This window comes from Paramormyrops kingsleyae, chromosome 2, assembly GCF_048594095.1.
Source record: "Paramormyrops kingsleyae isolate MSU_618 chromosome 2, PKINGS_0.4, whole genome shotgun sequence".
NCBI classification, from domain to species: domain Eukaryota; kingdom Metazoa; phylum Chordata; class Actinopteri; order Osteoglossiformes; family Mormyridae; genus Paramormyrops; species Paramormyrops kingsleyae.
In genome coordinates, this window is record NC_132798.1 from 26,795,174 (window position 1) to 26,816,120 (window position 20,947).

General features: G+C 37.6%; 1 protein-coding gene across 5 annotated transcripts in view; it reads right to left on the reverse strand.

Moving 5' to 3' along the window:
* The window catches only part of LOC111850317 (protein FAM219A), a 30,756-nt gene that overhangs the window by 4,282 nt on the left and 5,527 nt on the right, over positions 1–20,947 (reverse strand). For 3 of the 5 annotated variants that reach the window (XM_023824083.2, XM_072708852.1, XM_023824079.2), the window contains exons 2-5: positions 12,900–12,999; positions 1,510–1,612; positions 1,065–1,145; positions 184–259 (exon numbers count right to left, since the gene is read on the reverse strand). In XM_023824083.2, the coding sequence (XP_023679851.1) occupies positions 184–259; positions 1,065–1,145; positions 1,510–1,612; positions 12,900–12,936 (297 nt within the window). In that variant the 5' untranslated portion in view covers positions 12,937–12,999. The remainder of the gene's footprint in view (positions 1–183; positions 260–1,064; positions 1,146–1,509; positions 1,613–12,899; positions 13,000–20,947) is intronic. The other 2 variants (XM_023824081.2, XM_023824080.2) reach the window with 1 other exon arrangement.

The following is a 20,947-nucleotide window of genomic DNA, read 5'->3' on the forward strand; positions in this document are numbered from 1 at the left end:
AGCTAGCATTTACTGCCTTTATGCTAGTACTACCATACAACTGATGCATTAACTGTGAAAGCATTATTTTGGAGGGAAAACTGACCAAAGTTTCAGGCAGTCTTAATTGTTACAACACGATGCATACCTGTAATATACCTATAAACACTTCAGTACAGTTGAACGATTCGAGTGTATAGCTACCTGGCCATTCAGAAATCTCACCTCAGCCGAGGAATACCCTGATGAAGAGTATCTGGACATGTCAAAGTCATCATCACTGAATGGCAGGGAATAGAAACAAAGTCATTTTTTTTTTTTTTTTTTTTTTTTTAATTATCGTCTCTACTGACAGTTTTTTCATGGAGTAAGTATGCAAGAATGACATACAATAAATTAATAGTTTTACTAATTTTTACTAAACCTTTATACTAATTGTATTGTTTATATACAAATCCAGGAGAATGTATTTACATGACCTTATAGAGGTCATTTCTTTGGGTGAAAGACAATCAAATATGCAAGCCTCAGATTATAATGAATCAGGCATGATTTGTTAGTCATTATTCTAAATATAGAATAATTTTTTTACTGCGTGTGAAGCTTTTAGCAAACAGGATCTACAGGCACATCATGCCTGTAGTCTGGAATATATTTTTCAAGGATCTAGTGGACATTAGTCTTCATGAATGTTTTACTTCTTCTTTGACCAAATCTATATGCATGACCCTGAAGTGATCTGAAACAATGTTTTCAAAAGACCCAAACTTTTAAGTTTCCTAAAAGCCCAGTTTCAGAGTAGGAACCTCATAGTGGTTATGGGAAGGAGATGCTCTGCTACTAGGGGACATGAAGAGAAATAAGATTGGGTTGGAACTTTTATTGTCAGAAAACAAACAAAAGGTGTCGGATATCAACCAGATATATTACGCTCAATTATGGAGGACAACATTTCATCAAATAGGAATAACCTGCGGACATTTAATAGATACAAGATCAAACATTACATACAATCACAATATTTATTAAGGGCTGCGGATATGTCCCAAATTAGAAACTTTCTTCAGCAAGAATGAGTTTGATACCTGTCTGTATCCAGTGCAACCAGTGGCTTCTCATCGGGGCTCTGGTCTAAAGAGGAATAGCCTTTATTGGGAACAACCAGCCTGTTTGGAAGAGACAAAAATTAGACAGTAAAGAAATCAGTACAAGTAGTAAACATTAAAGGGAAAATGGTGAGAGGAAAAGTAAATAACAAAAACTCTTTTACCCCCCAACAATTTAAAGTACTATTTGAACTATCATCAGTTTCTGGTGGATTCTTTGGCTCGTATGTCCAGTAAACGTGCAAAAGATTACTGCATGAAACATAACACTACCATTTATTTTTAAATCTACAAATGATATTAATTTATACGGCTACTTTCATATTTATCTGGTAATTGCTCTGCAGTAAATCACGTTGATGTATGCTATGTATCTTTTAGCCTGCAGCAAAAGGGAACGTGAAATGAAAACAACAGGCCTCACCGTGTCCTGGCCATAACATTGTTCTTCTTAGGCTGCTGGTTCACTGGACTGCCCACGTTCCCATTCTTCAAGGACCCCTTCCTGGCCAGCTCTCTCTGTTTCTCTACCAGAGGAAACACTGTCATTAGACCAAACCTATTCAGGCTTCACACTGTAATGCTGCCACAGTGTTCACGCATCAAGATTGTTACCTGATTTTCTGTGACCTCTTTTCAAAACGCACAGTAATACATTTGGGGAAAAATTTGGAGAAAATAGCTAATCACGATTTTTCTGACAGATATTTCAATACGATTTGATTTGAGATTAAAAAAAAATGTATATATGATGTCTTAAGCTTCAGTTCAATATTCAGTGTGTAATGCACTTAAGACATAGGACACAGCATTATCACATGAGATACAATCAAAATATTAACTCTGTCCTGAAATCCTACAGCTGAAAAGTTTTCAAACGCTGTAGGCCTATGCATTTTATAAAACGCTGAATAAATAGACACAGTTTATTGGCGATTTCATGTTGGTCAAAGTTTCCGCTTTTACTATATAAATTAATGTTATTTTTTTTATACAAATCAATTCTGGTGAAATAATTTTAAAATGTACGTTTTCAGGGTTTGTTCTTACGCCATTTAAACCTAAAATTAACTACATCAAAAGCGTTGGGGTAGTTTACAAACCCTACAGACTATTTACGAAGTAATAAAACTATTACATATATGTAAATGCATGTGAATATGTATGCAGACTTGAATCTAATTGAAAATCTCACTCCAGACTGCTGACCAAAGTTGGCAACCCTGCGTTTTATTTGAAATGAAAAAGTAAAATGTACTGTTTTCGGCAGAAGCGGCTGGTCATTCCGTTCGCGTTGTTACTCCGAAAAATATAAAACAAATATGAGAAAACATAAGTCTCACTTTTTATATCTTTGCAAAATAATAAGACCGCCCATAACCCACTGTAATAGCAATTAAAGTGATCAGTTCTTTTGGTATTTCTGTTAAAGCGAGGCTTTTATTTTATTACCGGTGTGGAATTAAGATTAACTTCACAAGATTAATCTATCGACACCGATACTTAAATCAATGAGTACTAAAATATATGACTGTATTATGGGTTTTATGTATTTTTCGGGGTGACAGCAACTCTGATGCCATGAGGATTACTGACTGTATATATAGTTTTATTGATGGCTGAGCGATATATGCTACTGCGACGTCCCATTAACAAAAACGTATGTGCTGCTGGCTAAAGGAGCTAGCAGCGGAACTCTGACCATGAAATAAGTAGGTAATTCACTTATAGCTCAGCAGCAGTACCAATATTTTTTCGCACCACAAATGTAAAGCTTTCCTCGGGTTTCACGTGTTTGCCGTTTGTGGGCGTATATCAGTGGCATTTGGCCACCTTTGATTGGCGGACATCACTGGCACGCGAGGATCACAGCACTTCTGATTGGTGAGAATGACTGTCGCACAAGGAACACAGCATAAATTTGTAAAACTTGTTCTCATGAAGACCGGGGTTAGACGTGCTGTATGATGCATATCCCAAATCACAGCCTTTGCCAGTGGCTGATCACGTTGTTTGAAATCGTGATTTCGATTTGAACGATAAACCATTTAGCCCTAGTTTCGGGCATTGTAATGCATTCTATATCACAAAAATACACCTAACTAATAATGTACCAAAAATTTTATATTATAATCCCTGGAGAGTCAAAGCATAAGCATGTATATCAGCAATAGCAAAGAAATAATTGCATAACCGTGTTATGGCAGCCGAGTTTGTGATATTATAGAGCCATATCATGTTCTTGACCAAACGTGTTCATGCATTTCATGTTTTAGGAAAGAGATTTTATTGGACATTGTCAAAGCCAACTGTGTAAAGCTGCCCCAGTCCCCCATATTGTTCTTCAATTAATATTAAGTCCTGAATATAACATAGCTAAGAAATAGCTAGATTTTTTTTCCTATTATTTTCCTCAATAATCAATTATAACAATTGGTCATAGAGGTGGAAACAAGGAATTCCAGTAAGAGGCTAATGTCTTCCCACTATTACATGAAATCATGCAATTAAGCGTAACTTAGGCCACCCACCACCAATTCCTTACAGGAATAGATCAGAATGGACCTTTCCGATTTCTTAACACAACATAGACCTTTTTCACAACTTCCGCATTTTTGACCGGAAATACGTAATCGTAGGGTATCTTTACTTCCGCCGGTGTAAAACAAATAGCGCATGCAGCGACCTCTTCTTCTTGCAGTGTACCGGGCTGTTCTTGTAATGCCCAAAAGCAGTCACATCTATCTTTTCATTCCTTCCCTGTTAATGGTGAAGTTCGACGTAAATGGATTCAGGCTATCCGGCGGGATGAAGGACCAAACTTCACAGTTAAAAAGGGGAGCACGTCTGCAGCAGACACTTCACCTCAGACAGAAGCAAACACCGTATTTTAAGCATAAATGACACAAGGCCCAAGCTTTTAAGCAACTAGAGGCATGCCCGAGCGAAACACTGTCAAAAAGAGCAAATGCGAAACAAGCACAAATATTTTAGCCCAAGTTTTTAAAAACGAGAGAAAGCCGTAATCAGCTTAACAGTTTTATTTCATTGTAAAATACAAAAAGTATTTCACCAAACGCGAAGATCCATTGATAGCGGCTCTGAGTTCCGTCGATGTGCTTAGAGTGTTTTATTTAAAATAACACATTTGCCGAAAAGTGCTTCATTACTTTAAAAACGCTATGGTTAAGGGGTTTATTTGAAACATGGCACTAGTCTAATATACCGGGCACTAGTTCCTATAGCTAATAAATGTAATTAGAAAAAACGAGGCCAACTTCTTTAAAATTAAAACACAGCTAAAATGTTTTTTGATGCTTGTTGCTAAATTTTGCTCACTAGTTCCTACAGCTACTCAATTCTTGTTGCCTAAATGATTTACATCACGCTCACACTATTTAAAAATTTCGCTACAACAAAGCGATCCTTATACATTTTAAGTGTTTTTTGATTTAGTTTGATTATCAAACTGTAAAGCCCCACTCTTGGTTGTGCGTTTGTGCAAATGTCCGGGCTTTTCTGTGTGCGTGTGTAGGGTGTTCATCTTGCGTCTAATGTTAAGGTATATATATTTATACTCATTTAAAATAACATATTTTTGTTTGCCTATTAACAAATACATCTAAAGTTTTTCTACCTTTAAACATTAACGCAAGCCGTTAATGTCTTTCCTTTAAAAATTACATGTGGTGAGCAATTCAGTAACAGTTACCTTGATACTTATGGACAAATTCTTCGTGGAAAAATTTGTAGCCTTTATCAAGTTTGCTCTTTCTCGTGACGGAGATTTCCTCCACGAGTTTAGCAACATCCGCAAATGTAAATTTGTCAGATAGGTTGTATATATTCCCTGCTGAATTTTCTCTGATCCCGGGTTTTCTAATGCATTGACGCTTGACCGGAACTAAGTTTACCCTACGATTACGTATTTCCGGTTTTCGTGAAAAAGGTCCATAAAACAACCTCTACACAGGAAATCAGTGATCTGTTAGCCAAACACCTTAGTAGTAAACCCTAATAGTCATCCATCCATTTTCCATACCCGCTTGTCCTATGCAGGGTTGCAGAGGTCCAGAGCCTACCCCAGAAGCTACGGGTGCAAGGCAGGAAATAACCCTGGATGGGGCACCAACCCACTGCAGCAAACCACAAATATTAAACACTAAAATGTTAATTTCAAGTTGATTATCCAGTACAGGGTTATGGTGAGTTTGAAGCCTTTCCCACAAAGCATGGGGCACAGAGGTGGACACCCTGGATGGACTGCCAATCGAAAGGGCACACACACCAAAAGGGCAATGCAGATGCCAGTTTCTCATGTTTTTGGATTGTGCAAGGAGACAGGGAGAACTAACAATTTCCACACGCAGAGCTGCGAGTAGGAACCATACCCATAACAGTGGACGTGAGTGGACAGGGCTAACCACTAGGGATGGCACGGTTCATGAAAAAAAACCGAACCGTTCGGTTCGCTTGTCTCGGTTCGGAGCATGCATGCGTCGCACGGTTCGACGGTTCATGACATGCGCAATGTAGCCTCGTGCCCCGTATGTGACGTCAGTGTGTTTCCCTTTCGCGCGAAAGAATAGGCTATATGCACAGAGCGGTGTGACGTAGTTCCGGTAAAAGTTCAGCCAGCCAAGTAATTTCCGGTAGCCTTTCGTTTGCTGCGTTTAGCTTGTGTTTTCGGCGTTACCACCCAGTCTCTGAAGAAAACATTTAAATTTCAGCCAACCGATAGCACAACATCTGAACACTGTTGTGCGCCTTTGTTGTGTGACTTTATTTAATGTGCGGTTAGGCACTTTGTTAAAGAAAATTAAGTTATCTGTGACAAAGCACTCCAGTGAGTGTCATGCCTCGATCGTCCGCTCTTTCCGTGTGCCACGCCCCCTCGTTAACCCTGTGTGGATTCCCCGTGTTTACCAGCTGTTCCTGATTGTTGTCAAATTTGTCATTACTCCATTGTATTTAGTCCGCGTTTCCGTTTCTTTCTCCAGTCCGGTCATTATATTGTAATTCTGCTTTACCGCTCGTCTGTGTTCCTTTTGCTCATTAAACCCCGCATTAACCCGATCCTAGGTCTCCTCGCCTCTACTTCCCCGGTCAGCCTGCTTCCATGCTGCAATGTGAACATTTGCCATGTTCCTAAAAATTCTGTTTATTGCACAGTGTCTGACCACACAGACCTACAGGCTATTGCCAGATGATCAACATTAGACATATCAACTGGACATATTTTGCACTACTACAGATTGATGTCTTGTACATACACAGAAACTGATTTTATCGATTACTCAAGAACATTCAATATAATTAATACCAATTTTTTTCACGTTATATATATATATATATATATATATATATATATATATATATATATATATATATATATATATATATATATATATAACGAGCCGAATCAGGCTTCATCAAGATAGGTGATCTATCATTTTAACGATCCCCAATTAAATTAACCCCGTGGACCGGACAAATACAAAACGAATGATTAAACATTATATGCGTCTCTTTTTGTATGTTTTCTAAATAAGACCACGTGCCCATACCCAACTGTAATAGCGATTAAAGCGATCTATTCTTTTAGCATTTATGTTAAGGCAAGACTTTTATTTTATTACTGTTCTGGGATTAATAATGTTTAATAATTTTAATAATGTGCTTTAAGTCAAGTCAAATTCAGTTTATGCATGATTACATGATATAACTTTTTTAATACTGTATCCTAAATTGTGGATAATTAAGCTATATATCATATGCTGAAGTACATTTCTGGAGTGTTAAAGATTAAAAGAAAAAATAACAAGAACCGTACAGAACCGAAAACTGTGACCCTAAAACCGTGATACAAACCGAAGCGTGGGTTTTGTGAACCGTGCCACCCCTACTAACCACTGAGATGTGATGCTTACGTCTAAGACTGACGAGTTTCCAGTTGCTGACAGTTTGGTTGTTCATACTGCTGACTGAAAAGCAGCATGACATCAGAAAGCACAACCGCAGAAAATCTATTTAGAAGTACATTGTGTACTGAAACATTTATCACATTTTCCTGTTAGTCTATCCATCCCCTCTCCATGGTGCTGAAACAGAGGTAATGTAATATAAAATGTCATGCTTGTCAATTTATATGTTCAAAGGCCGGCAGTTCTCTCATAAATAAAAATATCAGAAACCTGCTACACAATTTCATGGGCCAAGAACAACTCTATTCTTCTAATGAAAAACTCTATAAACTTGTACCATCCATCTTCAGGGTTGTCAACTAAGCCTGCATGATGTGCAATGTTAATATCCAATCATCACATTGCAAGGACTGAAACAATCAGCTGAAACATTTTTACTCTGTCACAGGAAACAAAATTTAGCAAGTTTCCCAATGTTAATAATTATACCTGAATCCTGAAAAGGAACATGTTAAGAAAAAAAAACAGCCTGAAGCTTACTGCTGCTGCTTTTGCAGGTCTATGGGCTTTCTTTGAGCCAATCATAAACATTCTCATCACTCATAGACACTGAGGAAGGGAAATGCGAACAAGAACTGGTCACCATAAGATATTTGTCTTCCACTGTATGGAAATATTTTGGATTCCAGAGACGATATTAAGCAGAAGTAAGTTATTTGTCAGGATGGCTTTGTGTCTGTCCTCACAACTTGTGCCAACACTGCAAACTTATTTGACAGACTGTTGGTGAGTAATAAGTTCTATTTGGCTATAGTTTATTATGGGTAAATTTTCAACTTCGTTTTTGTTTCGTAGACATTGCAATATTTCTTGCAAAAAATACAAATATCACACTATTTTCTCCCCAAAATTGTGCAGCCCTGCTGGCAGTCAACTCAAAGTTCAGATTTTAAACTGAATTTGAAATGGTAAAGATGTAATACTACTACAGCTCTGGGTCATTAAAGATGCTTGTGAACCAGGACTTGTGAGTGCTAGGCTCCATGACATTAAATATGTGGAAGGATCAAAGTTAACACTTACATATGGGCAGCATGGTTCTTCTGACACACAGTATTTCATGTGAATTTATTTATAATAAATAATAATAATACTAAAATTATTATTATTATTATTATTATTGATACTTTATTGATCCCCTTGGGGGAAATTCTCTTTATGCCTCCCCCATCTTGCTCTCTGTAGATGACAGCAAGGTGGTTGTGAAGGGCAAATACCTATGATTCGATTTCATCATACCTATCTTGATATCGTTTATATAACCTTTTGCTGCTCTAATGTTATTTGTCATTATTTTGGGGAGACAAATCATATCTTGTGACCTACTCTTGTCCTCACAGGGTGATGTCAGATGGTGGTGACAAAGGCAAGTGACGAGGACATCTGAGAAATCATTACTATGGATGCTCTGATGATGGACCAGTAACTGGAAATGACTGGTTTTCACCCTGATGGCTTCTGACCAGCAACCAGCCAATCAGTCTAAATATAACCAATTGTATGAGCTGATGTCTTCTCCAAAGAGACATACATGTAAGAGAAATAGAACGTTAGAAACACATGTGACTAAGTGCGGTTAAGTCAAGTTTCCAAAGAATGCCCAGTTAGAAATGCACTATTTAACATTATTATTGTAATTACAAAACTGGCAAGCATCAACTACATAACATCTCAGTGCTGTCTGTTTATCTCACTTGTTATTTGTCTCAGTCAATTTAGTGACTAGGTTTTGAACTAAAAATGTAACTGATCTTTTTTAACCAATTAGCTAACTTCGTGAAAAAAACAAACAAATATACTTTATATACCATCAGACTGCTAAAAATATTTCACGTTTCACAGAGTAAACAACCCATGGTCTGAATATTCAGTGCATTCGGACAGCGTAATGTGTACATTATGGCTGGAAGAAGTGGTTCCAAAACAGGCTGTACTTTCTGGGGAAATGGTTTGTATTTCCAAAATCCAACATATACCTAGGCCTGTCGCGATAGTCGATAAATCGATAAATCGATTAATCGCACGATAAAAAAAAATGACCTCGATAATTTTTCCGGCCGCGATAATTTCATTTGCATACTTGTTTGTTATCCGCGACTGAATGACAACTCTCGTTTCCTTAACGTAGGAGAAGCGAACCCTCTTGTCAGTTGCATTGTCTTTTGTGTGGGGAGCAGAGCATGTGAGCGGAGCGGGCGGAATTTGGTCAGAGCGCGGAGCGGGTTTTCTAATTAAGGCTGGAGCGGTTGCTTTGTCTCGCTCCAATTTCGCTCCGATACCGCTCACACTACAATTCTGAGGCGTGCCCAAATCTACCCAGAATTCATCTGTACAATTATCAAGACTGTTACAAATTGGCCGAGATGGAATTCGCAAAGTATTTCACAAAGGAAACTGATAAATCATACAAGTGTACTATTCTTATCAAACGTATAGATGACAAGAATGTACAGCAAGAACAACAATGTGGTGAAACTGTTTCAGTGAGTAAAGATTCACTTTGGAATCACTTTTCTCAGAAACATGAGTGTGCTACGCGAACAAGCGGAAGCCAGAGCAAAACGCGTGCAAGTTTTATATGGCTGTAGCATGTCAAGTCTATAAAGTAAAGTATAAAAGCCTATAAAGTAAATTTTGGTAATCAAATAAATTCGTTTTGTCATTCAAAGTAGGTCTAATAAGATTTTTTTTTTTTATTTCACGTAACGTAAAATTTTATTTTAGAGACGTGCTGCATCAACAGAAAAAAATTGAGGAATTTAAAACGTGTCTGTATATTCTTTAGGCTATTAAACCCACTGATTCCTTTATTTTTAAGCCTATTTTTGTGTGGAATGCCATTTCCAACAGAGACTGAGAGTCCATTGCTTTTATTGTTTTTGGTTGTTTTGTTCATTGTTATTGTGGATATTTAAAATGTTTTCCATTTTCAGTGTTAAATAGTCTAAAAATAAACGTTTTTGAATTTTGAAAGGCGTATGTGCATTATTATGCCATTATTATTCTAGATGAAAATGGTCTCAGATCGACAATATTATCGTTTATCGCGATAATTTCTTGGACAATTTATCGTCCAGCAAAATTTGTTATCGTGACAGGTCTACATATACCAACCACACTGAAATTTGCAACTTTGTAAGGATACTCTGTGTACAACAGGTGGTAACAAAACCAATCTTTTTCACTACCTGAAATGTTAGCACTCACGAGGAAACGCGTGGATTATCTGGCCATGCACAGCATCTTCAACATCTTCCTAAGCAACTAAACACTTCATACTGATGGATAAATTCAAAATCTTACGTTTATTATTTAATTATTTTATTTATGCATTTTATGTTTGTATTTGTTGTAAACTGAGTGCAGAAATGTGCAGATATTGACCAGTGATAAATGTTCATTTGTAGACAAAACTTTTGAAACTGTAACAGTAAAAAAAAAAATAAAGCTCATCCCTAAAACGAGTCAGATTCTATGTACAGTATTTCATATTCCTTAATAATTAAGAGCATTATTATAATGCCACAAGCAGTGTTTAATGTAAGTATAGACTTGCTGGTTAAATGGTTAACATTACTACATGCATTCCAAAAAAACATCACAATCTATATTTTGGATTGCGATCATAACCAAAAATCCTGTGATGTGACATTTTGCCCATATCGTCCACCCCTACACCAAACCTATTTAAACTCATTCCATCCAGTTGTGTCCCCCACTGCTCCCCTTCTCTCCCCCCAATAATGTTTTGTGATAGGTATGCTAAAACATTTATGAGAAACATACCTGTTAGTCCAACACTTTAAAGAATCTCTGAACAAAACGTTAAATTTGCAGTAAGATGTGAACAAAAAGTTGTTTGCGGAGTAACTACTCCAAATACATTTGGAACGACCAAATTTAATTTGACACTTGTGAATTCATTTTTTATTTTTTTTTTGGAAATTTTATTCAAAATATTCTACTTGCAGAAAGCGAAAATTCATTAAAAATGTGTTAAAAATGTTTAGTCTGCTAATTATTATTAAACTAAGAAAATTGGAATCAGCCAAGTTCAATATCAGCAGGTCAGTCTTAAAAAAAAAAAAACAAGCAAGCAAACAAATAATAATAAAAAAAAAAAAATCAGCAATCAGGATTGGCTAAGGAAAATGCAACTGGTGCATTGACGGATTCCATTTTCTCTCTCTGACCCGAAACACAGGACTAGGCCCTGATACCTGATCCCGTACTATTTCAGACTGAATGGTCCCTTTAACTTTCTCTTTCATTTTCCCTGTACTGACATTAAATGCCTGCCTTTTGTTTTTGCTCCAACCCAGCCTATTGTTAAAACTCCGGTACCAAAATGAAGTCCCGTTCCCTTCCTTCCATCCCCAAATCCTGTGGTTCTGTTCACCATCCCGCTAGGAGGAAGCTCTACAATAGCCAATGATCAGTGTGATGGGGGAAAACAGCCCCTTAATCCAAAAATACACCTTATTCATGTGTGAAAAGCAGCCATGTCATTATACATTTACTGCATTTTCTTCCTGTTAGATTGAACAGGCTTCTTCAATAGACAAAAATTATATGGAGGACAACAGCCATAGATACTGTGAAGTTTTGTCAGAACACTGACAAAAATGAGAATTATATTCCGCTTTTGTACTTATAACTTTACGTTTTTCCTACATTTTGCTTGTTCTGCAGGTATTTCATAGAAATAAAAGAATAGATTAAAATTATTTAATCAGATGATTTAATTAGGGGGCAGTGAGAGAAAATAAAACTGGTTGAAAGGGACCTAAACCAAGCACAACTAGCTAAAGAATAAAATGTATGATATGTTTTATGTTATATTCTGCATATTGCTGTAATGATTATTTACAATAAACACATTAAAAGGCAAAAGGCTGAACAGGAGAGCAGAGTTACAGAAACAGACGGCTTAATCTGCAGAATGAATATTTGCTACTGAGAAAAAGATTCAAAACAATAGCAAAGACAAAACTGCAGTTGTAAACTAAGCCTCTGCAGCGGTTTCGAATCCAGCTCTAATACCTTGCTTTTCATGGCACAGAGGCATACGGATACGCATGCTTCACACACACACACGGATTCAGCATGACATCACCTAAACGAAGTACCAAGAACACGAACAAAGCTCCCTCCTAACGTGACGCCCTCCCCAGACAGGCACTGTGCCACTCTCACCCACTGTCAAGAAATTCAGGTTTAAACCAAATCCACCAACGCCGCCACATGACCAGCATGCACTGGGAGGCGAGCGGGGGAGAGCCACCATTTGTCTGACAGATCAACGCAAATCCTATTGAGCGTGGAGTTCTGTGCCGCAGATAGAAGACAACCTCGCCTGATACCTTGAAAGGACGACTTAAATTAACATCTGAACATGTTCATTCTCACCACATTAGACCACGGTGATGCCTTTTACTGACACTGAATCTAAATGCTTTGAGGTTATAAATGTGGCACTGGTGTCAAACCCACTCAAACACCTTCTTATGGTTGCATTCCAAACATTACTCATGGGCTATGCTTTTTCCACAACTGTCTTCCCAGGCACACCGAGGAACTAGGCAAAGTGATTAATGTGCCCAAAGCTCTCCCTCAACCTGACAGCTAACACACAACAGAATTTAATATTCCACGCAGAGCAGAGCCATGTCCGTCAAATTTGTTATAGCCTGAGGGTCGGCCATTAATTTAAAAAAGGAAGATTAAGAAATAGACAGCACTGCATTATCCTCCAAAGCGCTCGGCTATTGAACGATCGGTAACGATAAGGAACAGGCAGAAGTCGTCGACCGAGGCACAGCGAGCTCACCTATTTTCATCTGTAGCGGGGACGGTTTGTAGTTCATGGCCACAGACTCCCCTTCCCTCGTGTCAGAGTCACCTTCCAAGGTGGAAGAGGTAGCTGGGTCCTGAAGACAACAACAAATGGGGGAAAAATATATAATCACTCTGAGAACAAGTTATACATGAAGGTAACTAGCAAAGCGATGCTAATTTTGGATTTCTTTATTTAAAGTGAAGTAATTAAAAACTATTCAAATACATGCATAGCGTTTTATCTGGGATAAGTTCTTTGTATTTATATCCATGATAAATTCTATCAACACCTTTATTTACGTCGCTGTTAGTGCCTTATGATTTGATTTTTAAACCCAGGTGAGCCATGTGAACTGGTGAATAATGGTGTAATGGTTCTGAATCCGAGACCAAAACCACGGTACAAATGTTCACAATGTATTGTCCCCCCTCCCACTCCAGCCCACTACCACTGCTGCAGGCACAGCCTGTTGAGTTCTCATCATTTTACCAATGCTGCAAAACAATTTATTTATTTTTATTGACCTTTATTTAACCAGGCAAGACAGATTAAGAACAAGTTTTTTGTAATTTCAATTAACAATATGCCTATAAGACATATAAATCACAAAATAATTATATTTAAAGTTAGGGCAAGCTGTATATTTTGGGTGGGAATTGGCATTGACTGCCTGAATCGATTTTATATCGATATGTGTTTGCCAATTCGATATGTATCACATTTCGTAAGGTTTTACTGAAGAGCATTTCAGGACTACATTTATAGTAAAAGACAAGGGCTATAAAGATACACATTCATCTTGTGCCTTTCGTTTAGTTTATATTGAACTCAGACTCGTATTTTTTTAGAAAACACATCCAACATACCAACTCATTTTAGACTATATCATTTGAGTGTATGCTTTTGCCAGGAAATTCAGACCAGGCTAATAATAACAACAACAACAACAACAACAATATTATTAAATAATAACTCTAAATCCTGTAGTGTGAAAAGTGTTGCAACTGGCAACAAGTGTGGCGACAAGCTACAGCCAATGAAAGCACAAGACAGAGGATGAGGCAAAACCCAAAGGAGGAGGTTAAAAAAAAAGGTGTAAATAGTTCAGTCTGTTTAGAAACTGTAGTCTTAGTGTTCAGGGAAGAATTGTAGAGGTATTCAGTGAAAGTGTACATTTCACACACGTGTGGTTAGTTGTAGCTTTAAATTGAGATGGTGCAGGAAAAGTCTCTACACACACTTACTCATTCATGATAGCTCCGTGCCAACCTCACGCATGTCAGTCTCTTAAAATCAGGCTGTGCGGGCAAGAATATCAGCAGCACCAAATGTGAACTACATAATTTCAGTAACCTACATTTAAATTAATGTTTACAAGTAATGTAACTCTCATACACCTTGAAGAATCACTATTTATAACAGAACTGATTTCCCGCCTCACCCTTACTGGATATTTTGCAAATATCACAGATGTCTTCTAACTGTGTGTCATGTGACTATTTTGGTCCAATCATGATCAAGCTGCCAAGCCTGCAGTAATAGCTAGGCTAATTTCACTAGCTGAAAACCCAGTCATTTTCCCCTGTTTCCCTAGGTATGAACCGGACTGTGGATTTGGAGAATCCAGTTGGTGAGACATGGAACAGTTGCAGGGTGGGTGTTATAGACTTCCATCACTGTGCAAATGATTTCTGGCTATTGAGGAACTGTCGTAAACACTGGCTGAGCTTATAGAAGACAGTGCTGTAGGAAGGTTACGGGAGGATTATGGGGACACGACATTCTTGCTAATAAAGATTGAGACTTCATCTGTCAAAGGCTTTGCAAATGGCTTCCCGCACAGGTAAAAACAGAATAAAATTCAAAAGAAACTGGTCATTAGGCACAGAATGGCAGGCTGGTCTCTTCTGGGATTTAGCTACAGATTCCTTAGAGGTTTAACACTAACCAGGTTTGCATGCAGATGAAGAAACAAATAACTTCATTGAAAAGTTTTGTCCTTCACCACTTCACATTTTAGGGCTTAAATATAATCATAAAATTAAAAAGTATATATTATTATGTCATTATTATTGTTGTGTTCAATTGTACCATGTAAAATATACTGCACTATAATTCAGCTGAAATAAGAATGTGAAGGTTATTTTGTGAATGTTACCAGTATAATACTAATAGTGAGTTATATTTTATATGGTGACAAACAATATTAATAATACTATATTCACTTATTCACAGAGGACCGACTAAGCAACAAACTGTACAGATTAGTGTATAATTAAGAGCATAAAACATTCAACATTACAGTTAGAGAATTGTTCTCTCATGAGTTATAAATCTTAGAGTAACATTATGCATTAACTGCCAATCAAATTCTCAAAAGCTCAGTTTTGCAAGTGTCATATTGTACAATAAAATCCTTTAGTGCACAAAAAGCTCATGGGGAAACAAAATTATTGGTTGCCATCAACAATTAATCCCAAATTCTTTGTGCAAGCTGCACATGTCAGAGATATCAGAGTGACAAAACACAGAGATTCTGCAGTTCTGTTTATCTTTGCTCACTCACGTCCTTTGTTTGGGGTTAGTCACTAAAGCTTAGCATCTCACAACTATCATGTGCGTCAGCGAAAGTCATCCCAGATTCCCAAAGTACCAAGCTGGTACCCAGTTCCTTTTCATGTTTGCGGTTCAAAGGTTTGACATCAAATTTCAAAAAAGTACTATGACAACACAGCAGATAGTTACAATCAGCATATTAATCATATACATTGACACAAAATAATGAAACCTCAGCCTCATTTCAAATACTAACTAATCAAGTTAAGATTAAGGGATTTTGCAGAAAACCGCAGATTCAATCGACAATAAATAAATACACATGGAACTAACAGACTAATATGGAACTGGATGTTGCACTTTCTGATCAACAGAACCCAATCCATAAGACCAATGTCTTCTGATTGTTGTTCGAGATTAGTCATATGCAAATTTGATTATGGTGTAACAGCCAAAAATGGGCATACACTCATAAGATAAGCTTTATTGATCCCAGGGGAAATTCTTTAAAAAGATAACATAAGTGAAGTAAAAGAAAAAATTTAAGTAATAATAATGGATGCATTGACAAATTAAGAGAACAAAGCTTTAATTGCAATCTGGTAGGAATAACTGATGTTTGTAGGTGGCATGACAAGAAATAAAAGTATTCAATATATCATACAAATCACAAAACCATCAAAGAATGATTTAAACAAAGGATAAAGTTATTATGACAGGCTAAGGGAATGCATGCAGAGCTTGTACAAAAGCAGCAGCAGTAACCTTGAAACTGATTTTTTAAACATCTACTAGATGCTCTTGAGAAGGAACAATCTTTAAAATTGCAAAGCTTGCTAGGTTTTGTTCCTTATGATAGAGTAGAAAATGTTTTAGCAAAGCTTAAAGCTCCTTGTGCTATAATGTCTGGACAGTATGAGAAAGCCTGATCTTAACCCACCTGGCTATCGCGGTGCTTGCGGTGTGAGAATTGCATGAACATAACATGTGATGTTGGTATTAATATCACACATCGCCTAGCCCTATATATTACAGCCATTTTTCAAATTCAGTACAAAATGCCCCGCTTCATTCTGGGATAGGCTGCAGACCACCCGTGACCCTGAATAGGACAAGTGGTTACAGAAAATGAATGACTGAATGGCTGGATGAATGGATACCCCGCCTTGCATTGTGATGATGTCATTCAGTGCTGACAACAGTTTTTACGCCAATGGAAAACCAACACAAGCAGTACTAAACTTTTGGGATTCTTTTTTAAAGCACCAAAAGTACGGTACCTGAGCAACGTAGTGCAAGCTTGTGGCAAATAAGGGACATGGAGCAAATGAAAAAGCCACAAGTTGTGAATTTCCAGGGTTCTTTTGACAGAGAGAACTCAAGAAAGATTTTAACTGAATAAAATATGCAAGTTTTCATTCAAATACATGACCATGCAACCATTTAATATGTTTTGTTTGTAACAGTAACACAACACACTTAATTCCTACATACATCCATTGGCTCATCTATTCCTTATCTAACACATAGTTGCAAAAGCCTGAAACCTATTCCAGGAGGCGCTGGGCAAAGGCAGAATTCAGCCTGGATGACTGCCATTTCATTACAGTGCACTCACTCAAACACATGGGCACACGACATGACATCACTGCACCCAAACTGAACAGTGCAACCAGTGGAAACCCAGATATGAAGGGGAAATTGTGAGAATTTAATCCGCAACCGTTAAGGTGCAAGGCCACAGTGCTACACACTGACACACCGTGCTGCCTATCCTTGAAGTGATCCACTGCATGTATTAACTGCATTCCCCACATTTAAGGATGTCCTAGAGTCAACAAAATCAGCGTAACTGTAATGTGATTCAGCCTCAGCCATCTGTGGCCTCCCTCACCCTTCGCATCTACAATATTGTATCTCCTTTCTCTTCTGCTTGTCACCAGCTAACCCATTTTCCACCTGAAATCTCAGAAGTGAGATAGTAAAACATTTTCATGGCACCACACACACACACACAGAGTTTGTAATTATATCTTTGTGGGGACTCTCATTTCTATGGGGAAAACTCTAATTCCAACATGACGACCTTAACCCCTACCCAGCCCTAACCTTAACCATAAGTAACCAAACAAAATGCAAGACTTATGGCATTTTTACTTTTTTGATTGCATTCACAGATCTTTGTGGGGACCTAAAAAATGGTCCCCACAATGTCAAAATAACAGGTTTTCAATTACATCGTGAGGAACATTTGAGACACACACACACACACACACTCAAATTACCAGCAGCTGTAATAAAAAGTCAAGAGCATATGCATTTTCAATGGTTTCCTGTGACTTATTCATTCAAGTGGAATGTCTTTCCAAAAGAGCTGAAAATGGTTTTGACACTGGTAGATGCAGAATCTTAGCAGAATCTGTCATTTCATAGGTAAGCACAAAATGGGCAAAAGCCTGTTTTGTCATTATAGGTTATAACATTCTTAGCAACATATCTGGCATTGTGTTAGCAGTGTACTGATTTAATGCAAATAGTCTTCAAAGAGAACTTGGTCAATACAAGAAAATGAATAAAGCTCAACATAAAAGCAACAGATTCAGAACTATGGCTTGCAGTCGAGAATACAATGAGCAATGTTTACAATTAGTATTGGACACGTTCACAGAGTCATCTGTAGTAGGGGGTAATTTTATTTGATGGAATCACTCCAATACAAAACCAGCTGAGTGACATTTAATTATGCTGAATTCTGTTATGGCCTTAGCTTAAGTCACAAAAGACTTACCATGCATGTAAAACAAATCGTAGATGTCTAATCAGTACATTAGAATCACAACAAACACCCACAAAATCGGTTAAATAGATATCTCAGTGTCATTATCACTAATCATTCTCAAACACAAAGAAGGAATACCGCAATGGTTAAGCCCGTAATACCACAGGCGTCTTTCTTCCCCCACAAGCAGAGGTTTTTTTTTTTTTTTTTTTTTTAAGAATCATAGAGCAGAATTACTTCTCACTGGAAGCCTACACTGGTCTGGAGGGTATTTCAGCAGTTCTTGGTATTCCATTCACAAGATGAGAGGTTAACGTTTCCCTAACCCTGGCACCTCCAGCGAATTTCACTGGGGTGGATGGAGGTGTGTGTGATGAGTGTCCATGTCCACATCCTGTCCCAAATACACAGAAATGAAGCACCCAGACATTTGGAGGAAATGTTAACGTATCCACTGGTTTTGTTTACCTTCATAATGTTTGATGAGTTACAAAAATCTAACAAAGATTTACAGGTAGTTCTCGACTTTATGAGCTAATTCATTGCAAATTATCGCTCATTAACTGAGATCTCGTAAAGCGGAAGGTATTTTCCCATAGAAATGTTATAAAAAATGATGACTTTGGTTCCAGGCAAAAAAAAATATTATACTTTTTTGTCAAATAAACAAAGGAAACACAAATGTATCAGAAGTAAGATTTAATAAATAAAAAAAAAAATGTACATTTAAACAAATCCTTGGAAGGAAATAAACATTTCTTTTCTAAAATGAACATTCACAGTCAGTTCTGGGGACTTTGATTTTCAGCAGATGGGGTGTTTTTTTCTTCACGCATCTCATTCTGAGCTGGGGCAGATCGCTCACAATCCGTAAGTAAAATGAACCTGGAGTATTACTGGGATCAGGTTGGGCTATGAAACGAAGTGGTACAAATCAGGCACCATCATAAAATATGCTGTGAAGTGTAATGCTATGTGCAAGGTACAAATCAGGCATGCAGAGTCAGATATTTTGCAAGCCAAAGGCATCTGAAAAGTTTGTCTTTTTCCCCCACACAAGAGCTTGTTTGTTTGATTTATGCAATATAAACACTCAGTGGTCACTTTCACTAGCAAGTAGGGTATTGGGCCTCCCTTTCATCACCAGAAACACAGGATAGAGGAGTGTGTTCAGAAAAGGCTTCTACATACAACTGTTGAACCAAGCTGTAATTTTTGCACTCATATTTGTCCTGTTAGCTATAATAAATCTAGCCAGCCATTCTCCTGAACTTCCTGATCCTGCCTACAAATTATGCACAGCCACATGATTCGCTATGTAAAGGCGGCTGTTTGTGTTAAGCAAATGTATCCATTAAACTGGCTACGGAGTACAGTATTTAACTGAGGAATATTTAATAAGGTAGTGTTTAAGGGTTTCTCTGGTTACTTTTAAAAAGACTTGTGTGAATGTAGATTGATAATATGCAAATAAAAAGCAGCCATAAAAATATTTCATTATATACAACACCAAAAAACAGCCTTTTTAAAATACATCTGTTCCATTGTGCCTAATAACCAACACTGCTCTACAAAAGCTGGGGAAAAACATGACAATTAACCCTCCGCCTATAACTACATTACACTCTCTACTTAACTACAATGTTACACCACCTCCACTAAAGAGGGTATGCATTGACATCACATTCCCACCAGAAGACGCCCCCTCAGATGGACTGAATGGTAAAACATGCCGGAAGAGGGCTGATTTTAGTCATTGCAGAACAAATGATTGCCTTAAATTAAAGGCAGTTGGACTCGACAGGGATCTGTACAACTTACCAAAAGGATCAGTGGACAATGGACATTATGTAGCCCAGTGGTGTAAAGTACTTGAGTAAATGGACTTCGTTACTGTACTTAAGTATTTTTTTGGCTACTTTGTACTTGTACTGAGTATCAAAAATATAAGCAACTTTTACTCTCTACTCCACTACATTTGTGACTGAATATATGTACTCTTTACTCCACTACATTTGAACGGACGCTTACCGTTACTCGCTACATTGTGATTGCGTGCGACAAGTCAGGATCTTTATCTACCACGGCTAATTTCTTCAAGTATGTCTGGCTGCAGCCTGCAGGAGGGCGGGGTTGGACATCCAACCCCGCCCACATCCAACCCGGCCCATTCGTACCGCGAAAGCCACGCCCTTGTCCAACACGTCTTAAAGCGGAAGCCAAAGCGAACTCGCAGAACGGAATCGTTGTAGTACCTGTTATGTCATTAAGTTAAAAATCTTTAGTATCCCAGTGTAATAACAGTGCTATCTATTATTTATTATTTTGTTTGTTAATGTTTCTGCTAGACACACTATTGACTGTCAATTACTGCACAAAGATTTTACTGTGGGACCCGCATGGTTGTTTGTGGTTGTTTTGCTGCTGGTTAAACGTTTCCATCAGTTAGCTGACTATCTAGCCGACTCACTACCAAAACTATGGTAACTAGGTAAAGACCTTCTTGCTGATAATATAGCTTCCATGTAGTTAACAAGACTTGACACTTAAAGACTTTGAGCGTCATCAGATATTACTGTCTGCTCAAACGACTGTTCAGCTTGCTTCCTATGGGTTACTAGTTATTAGCTAGTTAGCAAAGCCACTGTGGTAGCATCCATTAAGGCTGTGCGATATAGCAAAAATATTTTTATCATGATCATAT